The sequence below is a fragment of the Nyctereutes procyonoides genome, unplaced genomic scaffold (assembly GCF_905146905.1).
Source record: "Nyctereutes procyonoides isolate TBG_1078 unplaced genomic scaffold, NYPRO_anot_genome, whole genome shotgun sequence".
Lineage (NCBI taxonomy): Eukaryota > Metazoa > Chordata > Mammalia > Carnivora > Canidae > Nyctereutes > Nyctereutes procyonoides.
The window spans coordinates 23,888,733-23,900,736 of NW_026575142.1; the positions used below are offsets into that span (position 1 = coordinate 23,888,733).

General features: G+C 33.6%; 1 protein-coding gene across 2 annotated transcripts in view; it reads right to left on the reverse strand.

The window, feature by feature from the left end:
• SLC4A10 (solute carrier family 4 member 10) overlaps positions 1-12,004 on the reverse strand; it is a 295,619-nt gene that overhangs the window by 34,818 nt on the left and 248,797 nt on the right. For both annotated transcript variants that reach the window (XM_055308530.1, XM_055308531.1), the window contains 3 exons: positions 8,193-8,298; positions 2,178-2,339; positions 252-365 (listed from right to left, as the gene is read on the reverse strand). In XM_055308530.1, coding sequence (XP_055164505.1) covers positions 252-365; positions 2,178-2,339; positions 8,193-8,298 — 382 coding nt within the window. The remainder of the gene's footprint in view (positions 1-251; positions 366-2,177; positions 2,340-8,192; positions 8,299-12,004) is intronic.

Genomic DNA, 12,004 nt, shown 5'->3' on the forward strand with positions numbered 1-12,004 from the left:
CAAGATAATGCATTTTCCTTTAGTTTCCAAATGCTTTCTTATCTTTCAGAAGTGTTGTATATGGATATTCCTACTGGAAAAGTTGACAGGAAATTTTTTCAAGTGGCCTCTAGATTCCATTTCTGTTTTTTTCTCTATTAATCTATCTTCTTATATTTTCATGAAAACCTCAAGTACTAGGATCATAGCCATCATCTAAATGAAGATTAGACCTATAAAGAAATTGATTGTAAATGCTATGATAACTTCACCTTGAAAACACTTGGTACTTGTAGTTTTGGAGATGGGATCCCAATGGCATAGTCAATTAAAACCATACACAGAATTGTAAGAAAGACAGCAAAGTCACTCACTATGGATCGAACCTAAAAATAATGAAAATGCTTGTCACTTAAAGAACTTTAAATAGTAAGGAACACTCAATAACAATCCAGAATCACAATTTATAATCACTTTATGATATAATCAGTTTATGATCATAATATATTTTAAACATACTATAATATTTCCATTATCTCTGTCAGAACCTGAGTATATATTTATGTATTCTGTTAAGATGGATATGCACCTTATCTTTTTAGAATGAGGTATTATGTAATAACTACAATGATGATTGTGCTGTTTTCAGTATTTAAAACATGACTTTATTATGAGCTCAAGTGTGTGAATATTTAAAACACAGAATAAGGTTGCATGGCCAGAATCTGGCTGAATTTTAGGATTCCTTCTCCCACAGGTAACATTTTAATATGATAAACCTAAAGCACAAGAAAAGAATCTATTTATATAGGGGAAGTATAATATTTTGGTTAGTCTATCTGGGATGTTAAGTATGGCATCAGGGAATGTATACAACAGAGTGGGGAATTTTAAAAGTTAGTCTGTATAAGCCAGATATTTTTCCTTTTTAAAGAATTTTAATTCCAGCATAATAAACAGAGTGTTATATTAGCTTTAGGTGTTCAATATAGTCATTCAACAATTCCCAATATTCTTTGGTGTTTATCAAGATAAGCGTATGCCAGTTTTTAAAGCCTTCTTTCTTTCTTTTTTTTTTTAAGATTTTATTCATTTATTTGATACAGAGAGAGAGAAAGAGAGAAAGCATAAGCAGAGGGAGTGGCAGGCAGAGGGAGAGGGAGAAGCAGGCTCCCATCAGAGCAGGGAGCCCAATGTGGGGCTGGATCCCAGCAACTGAACTGAAGGCAGACATTTAACCAACTGAGCCACCCAGGTGCCCCATTAAAGCCCTTTTTCATTTATAAAGCCATCTTCAAGAAAAAAAATCCTTATTACAGTCATCAACAAGATATAGCTTCTATTAGGATGACTTTATGACACATAAACCCACACAAAATGCGGGAGATTAGTGTTTCAACTTATCAAAACAAATTTATTAATCAAATTGAGCTTTGAGGGGAAAGGAATTAATTTTCCACCTTACAGAAGGAAGAGGTGACAAAAACAGAAGTTTCTTCTGGAAGAAACAGATCTTAAAACATTTTCTTAGAGTAGAATTTTGATCAAAATCTTTAGTTCATCCCTTAAAAAGCATGTTTTCTTGTTTCTTTTCTTTTTTTTTCTTTTTCTTTTTTTCTTTTTGGCTGAGTCAGACATTATAGGTGTTACTTTGCAGTGTTAAATATTGAACTAAGCTGTTTCTCTGTTTACTTTCCTCTCCAAATATGCAGATGCAAACGTGGTGGGCTAGGGGGAGGGACTGACACTTTAAAAACGAAAAAGAGAACAGTGTTCCAATGAGTCTTGCAGGGGCTTTCCCAATTAGAGGATGTAACAGTAGCTCCTATGAGGTATCTGTCAGGCTGGAATCGTTCCCACCGTTCACTGGGCAAGAAAGTGACAATCAGGAATGCAGTGTGTGCTTCTGATTTCCAAAAGCATAAGTGGGGAAGTGGGGGTTTATCTTTGGGATCTGAAGTTAGCATAAAAGCATGTGCAGTCCTAGCACCTGAATCATAAAATGCTTTCTCTTCATCTCCCTCATCATCCTTCACCCCTAATGTGGTAGCTCCTTCGCACACAAAAAAGCCTTTGAATGGCTCCTTTTATGAAATAGCAATAGCAATTGCTATTTCTTTGGTCTTAAAACACATATGACTCTATAACACATTTCATGTTGGTTTATGTTTTGATCAGGAAAATTCTAGTCTAAGTACCTTGGTTGGAAAATAGCGGCTAGTCTTGAACTGCTTCAGGGTAGCTGACAGAGTAACTGTGGAAAAGAACAGGATCACTGACCAAAATAGAACATCTGGTACATATGGGTGATCGTGGCCACAAGCTCGTCCAACATATTCTCCATGCAGTGATTTGCATTCCTGCCAGAGGAAGTAAAACAAACGGAGCTAGTAAGAAAGAAAAGGACACATTTCTTTCAGAAAACTAACCTCTGAAGGACAACTGTAGTTGAGACGCTGAAGTCCATCATCTATGGTTCTCAATGATTTAATAGACATCAGAATGAGCTTTATGAGTTCTATTTGGATTGGTAGTGAGCAATATCAGAGATTTATATTACTATAAAATTGAACATGAACCACTTTTAAAATCTTTGCTTTTTCCAAATTAAGTCTAAATCTATAAAACTAATTGATCTATCAATCAATGTATATATAACCTAATATCCACTAGATTTATTAAAAATATGACATACTTGATAGTGAATGGTTACTAGGGTCAACACTACGCCCCTAGTTAAATATACCATCTTAACTAATTTCCACATTAACCCTATGAAATGGGGAGATGTCGTTATTTCTATTTCATGTCTGAGGGAACAGAAACATAGGGAAGTTAAGTAATTTGCTGCGGCCTCACCATAGGCAATATTATGGTGGAAATATTATTGTGCATTAAAGAACAGTGGTTTTGTAGAATTATCTAACCCAAAAGCTACCAAGAGAATGAGAAAGGCAACAAGGAAACCATGGTATATTCCCACGAGAATAAAACTGGGAGTCCAAGATGGAGCTCAAATTTATATTACAAAACATAAGAGAAAGTTACTACATGAGCAAGGCAAAGCTCATATTTACTAGGACTTCTCATTTTTGTTTTTTCCTGGTATATATTTTTATAACCCCCTGAAGAATCATTCTAATTACTACCTTAGCCATGAGGTGGCAGCAAAGTCAAAAAAATTTCTTTTCTCCAAGAAAAACTGAGCACTTTAAATATAAATATTTTGAAATGAAATAAAAAATTCTTCTAAACTCATTTTAGTTTCTCTTATTTTATACTAGAGACTAGATTACCAAAGTATTGCTTTTTTTTCAAAACAGAGAAAATACTGATTTAAGTGGTCCAGCGAGTAGCACTTGACATATTCTGGACCAAACCAGAAATTGAATTGTGCCATGGGTACAGAGAGATCTTAGAGGAAAATATGAACTGATGGATTGATCAGCAACAGAGCCTGCCTGATGAACAAAGCCTCAGACCCTGGACTCCTTGTATAGCAGAAAGTAAATACCCTCAAAAGATTTTAGAATAGATCATAGCCATATTTTTATTCAAAAAAAAACAAAAACAAAAAAAAACCAACAACTAGTGAAATCTATTTGGGGCAGCTACCCCTAAGGCTAGGATTATTGAAAAATGCTGTTAGCTTACCTTAAAATTATCTAAAAGAATTGTCCCCTTTTCTAATCTAGCCCCAAATATCTTCCTTGCTGGCTAAAGTTGAATTCCAGTTATCCATATTAAGCTAACACAGAATACAGTAACTTGGTTAATTAAAAGGCCAAACAGACTGCAGTCTCCCAACTATAATTATGGCTTTAATTTTCCTTATCACAAAACTCTTAAAAACATAAAGTATCAAAAGTGAATCCCTATGTTTTTAGTCTTTTCTCTTGCCCCTGTCCAGACATGCTTCTACAGCAATTATTAAGCAAAATAATGGTAAAAGCAGAAAAACTAAACACAAAGAGGACCAGAAGCTCCATTGCAAACACAGTATCCATAGATCTGTAGCCATCTTCAGTCTCTTGTACGGATATGAAAGTCTTCTAAATATTCCATGGACTTGGCTGGGCCTTGTTCTCAATTCTTAAGAATATAGATGCCACTTAAAGAATCATTGAACAGCTGTATAACCTATAATAAATTGCCAATAACTTGCCTTGTTACTTTAATTCAAAGCAATTTTGAAAAGGTTTTTTGTTTTTCCTTCCTGGGGGGAGGGGCGGGTAATATGTTATTTAAAAAGAAAAACTGTGACCTACAAAACCCTACATTTATTTTCTGGTTTATACCCCTAACACACACACAGACACACACACATACACATGAGCCAGTCCTGAGATTTAGGAGTGAAAACCAAATATAAATCCTGTTCACTTTTTTGAATCTAACATATGGTTTCACTTACAAAAATTTAATGATTGTTGACAAACTCATTTCTACCAATTATTCTTCAAACACATTCTAAGTTTCAACAATTTTATAAGTTTGTACAAATTTAGTTTGATAAGAAAATATATTTATCTTGTTAATGAGAATAAGAAATTAAAGTTGGCATTAGTATTTCCCCCTCATATATGTACAAGCTAAATATGTAATTCTAGCACGAAGATAATTGCTAGTAAATTGCATGTGAATATTTTAAACCTTGCCTAGGAATTCCTTGTAATGACTGATTTTGAGATACTGATAAATATATTTATTTATTTATATAAATATATACTTATATAAAAGAAACATATATTCTAGCTTGCCATAAAAAAAACTGAGTTGAGCATTACTCACAATAGCCAAAATGTGAAAATAACCTATATGTCTGTTGATGGATGAAAAGATTATGAAAATGTGGTATAAATATACCATGGAATATCATTTACCCTTAAAAAAGAAGGAAATCCTGTCATTTGCAAAAACATGAGTGAACTTGAAGGACATTATGCTAAGTGAAATGAGACAGACATGGTAAGACAAATACTTCATGATTTTACTTATATGTGGATCTAAGAAGTCAACCTCATAGAAGCAAAGAGTAGAGTAGTTTTACCAAGGGCTGGTGGGGATGAAGAAGGAAAAATGGGGAAATATTGGCCAAAGGGTCCAAAGCTTCAGTTATGTGAGATGAATAACCTTTGAAGACCTAATATGTAATATGATGACTATGATTAATAATATTGTGTTATATAGTTTAAAGTTTGCTAGGACAATAGATCTTAATGGTTCTCATGAAGAAGAAGAAAGAAGAAGAAGAAAGAAGAAGAAGAAAGAAGAAGAAGAAGAAGAAGAAGAAGAAGAAGAAGAAGAAGAAGAAGAAAAAGAAGAAGAAGAAGAAGAAGAAGAAGAAGAAGAAGAAGAAGAAGAAGAAGAAGAAAGAAAGAAAGAAAGAAGAAGAAGAAGAAGGGTAGGAGGAAAAAGAAGAGGAAGAAGAAGAAGGAAAAAAAGGGAAAGGGTGATGGGTATGTTACCTAGCTTACTTGTGGTAATCAACATCATGTTGTTCAATCTCAAATAGATACAATTTTTATTTGTCAAACATACCTCAATAAAGCTGGAAAATAAAATGAACAAAAACAAAACACCTGCATTAAATAGTAAATTTGTGACATGAATTTATTTTTCAAAACAATCATTAAATTTTTATTGAATACTTACTATGCACATAGCAGTGTGGGAGAATCAAAGAAAGCTAAAATTCTTTACCCTTGCTGAGTTAGCAAGGTGTAAATTACAATTCACGAAATATGTAACAATTCAAAAAAACTTTTCAAATGATAATATGTAAATAAATGTTATATCACCATTTTTATAAAACCAGTTATAATAGCCATTAGCACAATGTTTTATTAATAAAATGCCTTTGGTGATACTGATGATTATGCTGAAAAAACTTCAGCAAAATTATTAAAACAAAAAAACTTAATGGTCTTCATTGACTTAAAAATTAAAAGATCTTTTCATTATGTAGCATTCCCTTTGGTGATAAAGGCTATTTCTGGTCAAGATTAGCAATTATCTATTGCAAAAAATGCTTTTAACTAATGAAAAATAATATGAAAATTTCTGCCAGAATGTTAACACCTACTACAGAACGTAAAGAAAAAAACAACAAAACACAGTGCAAGATTTGCTTTGATTGCAAAATATATTTTTTTACTGTACTCTACTTGACCTTAAAACTTTTAACATCTAAAATTACTTCATGACTAGCTAGATCAATTGTGCTATGAGTCTCTTAGAAGTTTATTATTCAGGATTTGCCATTACATAGAATAAATATTATTTTTAATAGTAAATTATTAAGGCAGTACATGACACATAGACTAAATTATCATATTAAATAATCTAGGGATCCCTGGGTGGCGCAGCGGTTTGGCGCCTGCCTTTGGCCCAGGGCGAGATCCTGGAGACCCGGGATCGAATCCCACATCGGGCTTCCGGTGCATGGAGCCTGCTTCTCCCTCTGCCTGTGTCTCTGCCTCTCTCTCTCTGTGTGACTATCATAAATAAATAAAAATTTAAAAAAAACAAAAAAAAATAAAAAAAATAAATAATCTAAAGATGGGATTATTGGGTTTCTGAATTGAAGGGGACACCAAGATGAGGTACACAAGCAAGGGACTCATTAGACACATTATCTTTATAGTTTACACAAAGGAAATATAAATGGAAGATACACTACAGAATAGATCAACCATGATCCCATGCCTAAATTCTCAATAACTGTAGCATTCTTTCTTGCTCAACATTTCTTTTATTGGTCCATTTCAATGGCTCTCTGAAGGGAAACAGTCTGGTAATGTTATTTTTCTAGGAACAAATACAATAGAATAAAAATTATAACAGAAGAAAACAAGAACAAGTGAAAGTCTATTCTAGAGAAAATAATGAGGATAAGGAAAAAGATCATAAAATATAGGTCAAGATAGAATTTTAAACTGAAGGTAAATAATTTGATTTTGATTCTGAAAGAAAACAGTTAATGGGGAAAAATGAGAAAATAGGCAATAGATCAAATGCTCTTTGTGATATTTGTAGAAAAAGATCTGTATGTTCCACTAACTGGCTCACTTGCTAAAAAAAACATGTGTTTCATAAAATGAACTTGAACTAGAATTTAGATAGTGGTATGTTGATGGTTATAATGGGACTTGAGCTTATACAGGTAAGTAAAGTGGCAGGAGCATCGGATTGTAATGTTTGTAATGAGAATAATTCAGATTCTAATACTTACTAAAAGTAGACATTCAATTTCTCCAATTATGAGATTAGATTGAAAGGAAGGATGCCAATATGGATGGAAAAAGAGGTGCACAAACATTATGAGACTAGGAAGAATGGAGAAATGCAGCTGTGAAGAGGGTGAAAAAAGAAATCACAAAACAGAGGAAGCCAAAAGTTTTTAAAAGGTATAGGATTTAGCCTTGATAGGTGAAAAAATCTTTGCCATTCCTTTTCTGGAGTGGGAGATAAGAAAAAAAATGTAAGAAAGCTCTTCCTGAGGAAGGTGCCACAATTTTGCTTAGTGACTTTTGTTCTTCCTAAAGACTTCAAGATTTACACTAAAATATTAACAAACATCTCCACTCAGCATATTCCAAACAGCTGGAGCAGTATTACAGAGTGAAGTAAAGCATTCTGGATTCTTTTTTTTTTAAGATTTTATTTATTTATTCATGAGGGACACACACACACAGAGAGAGGGAGAGAGAGAGAGAGAGAGAGAGAGAGAGAGGCAGAGACATAGGCAGAGGGAGAAGCAGGCTCTGTGCAGGGAACCCGATGTGGGACTCGATCCCAGGACTCCAGGATCACTCCTAGACGCAAAGGCAGACACTCAACCACTGGGTCACCCAGGCATCCCGCATTCTGGGTTCCTTACACAGAAGACCCACTTAGTTCTGCCATATGGTTTCTTTTAGGTCAACACCACTCTTACTCAATGTGCCTTCAGTGAATTTAGTCATATCATGACTGCTGTTAGAGTAATTCAGGTCTACTAACTATTAATAGAACTTAATAATGAAAGAAAACCCCAGTTTGCTAATGAAAACCTGAAAATGAAAGTATAATGAGGACAAAACTATTACTTTTATAATAATTAACCATTCAAAATATTATTGCCTTGGTGGCAATAATTCATTCAAAATGTCAACAAGAGTCCCTACAGTAGGAAGATCAAGATAGGACTTACTTTTTAATATTTCACTTACCGATACAGTTAGGTTCTCCCAAATTATGTCAGAGGCAGAAATATTGGACTCCTTCCATTCCTTTAATGTATCATTGCTAGGATTATGTGGTTCTACACAGTTACACCTGAAAAGGCAAAATAGTGTCTTTTGTTAACTATCTTTTTGTCACTGTACTCAAAATAAATGTGTGATGAGTTCTCTTCCCCAGTTATAACTTTCCATTGTCTGAGGGAAAAGTAGTTACATCATCCTAAACTCCAAGACTACTTTATAGTATTTTCTCTAATAAGACCTGTCTCTCAGTGAGAGGAAATTCTTAAAAGTGTGGGTTAGATCACAAGGCTTCTGAGGCCTTTGAAATTAGGATGCTTCTATCCTTTAGCATGACAATTTTCTCCTAGTTATGGAAAATATTATAAACATCTAAATCTATTATTATAATTTACTTATTTTATTAATATTATAGAACCATATTAACAGAAGTTATTCATTTATATTCTGAAGGTCATTTATTATATTGCTAATTAGGTTTAAGAAAGAACTCTTGGTATCTTAGAATATACTATTCTTTGTGATGAGTGAGAGTGTTATTAAAATAAATAAATAAATAAATAAATAAATACACAAAAGCTTTTTGAGTACCTCCTACATGGAAGGTAACATAATGAATGCTAGATGGGCATAAAAGCAAAAAGAAAATGCAAGCATTGGCCGTAGTGGTATTATTATGTAATAGAAAGCAGTTGTTGAGTTCATGGTTCTTTAACTTTAAAAATAAATCAGAAGAATACACAAGCAAAGAGATTATCAACAGATTAATGGTCTTAGATGTTAACTTCAATTTACAAATTCTTTGTTTCCAAAAATTCATTCACAAACTATTTGTCTTTCAGAAAGTATTTTCTTATAGAAGTAGTTTATAAAAATGGTGGTTGGGCTCCCAGATTAACCCATTATATTTCATAACTTAAAAGTTATTTGAACTGCTGTTTTAGTGGCATTAAACTGTAGAATCTGGAATGCCTGGGTAGGATCAGTGGTGAGTGTCTGCCTTTGGCTCAGGGCGAGATCCCCGCTCAGGAGATTGAGTCCCACATCAGGCTTCCTGCATGGAACCTGCTTTTCTCTCTGCCTATGTCTCTGCCTCTCTCTCTCTCTCTGTTTCTCTCATGAATAAATAAATAAAATATTTTAAAAAATAAATAAACTGTAGAATCTAATTATCATTACTAACATCCTTTCTATAAAACATATCATACTATTTCTACGTGGCAAATCCCTCTGCCTAAGCAACAGTCTCTCTTGTGTCTTCTACATCAGGAATTTGGTCTGCTGTTCTTTACACCATTCATTCATGCCTCAAAGAATATTGTGTGTCTATTATTGCAAGAACTCTACTTAACTTGGGCAATACAAATAAGCATGCTTCCTTCTCTCACTAAGGAAGGTCAGAAGATTCCTTAGTTGGGCTTATTTGGGGCTGAGCCTCTAAGAGGGTAAATGGTTCCAGTGAGAAAGCTGGTGACAAGGGTTTTAAGAGACTGAGATATGGAAGCATTAGCTAGCTACTATGGGCAGCTACAGTGAAGTGACCTCCATGGTAGCAAAAGGAAATGCTACAGCAAAAGGGAAACAAAGGAACCTTAGATGCAGTAATGGATATACATTAATGCAATTTATTTAAAACTATAGGTTCCTAAGTCTCAGATTGGCTGTACATAAAGCTCTATTTTTTACTGTCTGCATGGTCATGGGAGGATCATTCAAGCACTCTAAATCTTGATTTCCAACTGCAGTAAAGGACTGTTCAGTAGAATCCCAAAGAGGGTCTGAACTAAGGCAAGGGCTCATACTAAACAAAGAAGTATAAGAAGAGATAACACTGAAAATGTGGAAACTAATTGAGAGTCTGACTATATATATGTATACACACACACACACACACACACACTTGATTTCAGAAATCTTCTCTCTACTACTGCACACTAATTCATCCCTTTTCCAATGAAGTTAAATTCCCTCCATCAAAAAGGTTAGAGTCCCCTGGAATCTCTAGTCAGGCTGATTAGTAAGGTCTGCTACTGTACAAAGTCAGTCCATAAAGACTAGGAGATGTAGATGTTATTTCAAATGTGCCAACTCCACCACAAAGTAATAAGACACATGAAGAAACAGGGAAACATGGCCTAAATAAAAGAGCAAAATCAATCTCCAGAAACTTGTCTTAAAGAAATGAAGGTATATGAATTACTTGACATAAAATTAAAATAACCATCATAAAGATACTTAAAGAGCTCAAGAAAACAATACACAAATAAAATGTGAATATCAACAAAGAGATAGAAAATACTAAGAAGAACCAAACAGAAATTTTGGTGTTGAAAAATACAATAACTAGACTGAAAAATTCTCTAGAGCAGTTCAACATTAGGCTCACACAAGCAGAAGAAAGAATACGTGAATACAAAGACAAATCATTTGAAATTTCCGGTCAGAAAAACAGAAATAAAAAAAATGAAAAGAAATGAAGAAAGCCTAAGAAATGTATTAAATGCCATTAAATAGGCCAATATATACACTACAGAAGTCCCAGGAGAAAAAGAAAGAGAATAAGGAATGAAAAGCTCACTTAATGAAAGAGGAAGGAAACTGACATCCAGATTTAAGAAGCCCACAGAACTCCAACCACAGTGAATTCAAAGAAATACACACTAAGCACATTATAAGTAAACTGTCAAAAGTCAAAGACAGAGAATTCAGAAAGCAGCGAGAGAAAAGCAATTCACCATGTGCAAGAGAACCCCCATAATACTTTCGGTGGATTTTTCAGCAAGAACTTTGTAGGCCAAAAGGGAGTAGGATGACACATTCAAAATGCTGAAGGGGAAAACTACTAACAAAGAATGCTATGTCTGTAAAAACTGTTGTTCAAAAATAAAGAAGAAATAAAACCTTTCTAGACCTGGAAGAAAAAAAAAAGCTGAGAAAGTTCATCACCACTAGACCTGCTTTGCAAGAAATGCTAAAGGAAATTCTTCAAGCTGTAACACAGAAACCCTGAATAGCAACACAAAAGCATATGAAAATATGCTTGCTAGTAAAGATAAATATACAGATAAAAATAATACTGTAATGAAGTTGTGTAAAAAATCACTTTTAATCCTGGTATAAAATTCTGGAATAAAAAAAATTTTAATTACTATCACTATAAAATATGTTAATGGATACATGATAGAAAAAATGTAATTGTGACATCAGTAATATAAAGTGTGTAAAGGGGAGAAAGTAAAAGTGAAAAGTATTTATGTGCAATTAAATTTATCAGTTTATTAATAGATTGTTATAAATATAAGATGCTTTATTTAAGTCTCCATGGTACCACGAAGAAAATAGCTGTAAAACAAACACAAAACTGCGAAGGAATCAATGTCACTACAAACCACCCCCCACCCAGAAAAGAAAGAAAGAAAAAGATTAAAAGAGGGATAAAAACCTATAGGACAGAAAGCAAATAACAAAATGGAATAGTAAATCCTTCCCTACCAAGAACTGCTTAAATGCAAATGGATTCAACTCCCCAGTCAAAAGGCATGGTACAGATGAATGGATTAGAAAAAAATCCACTACTATGCCTAGAATAAATTTTTTGTTTACGGATACACATAGGTTGAAAGTTAAAGAATAGAAAAAAGATATTCAATGCAAACAGTAACCCAAAGAGCAGGGAAAGGGGCATAATTGTAACATATAAAATGCACTTTCTTAAAGATTTTATTTATTTATTTGAGAGAGAGACAGAAAGAGCATGAATGGAGGGTGGAGGGAGCAAA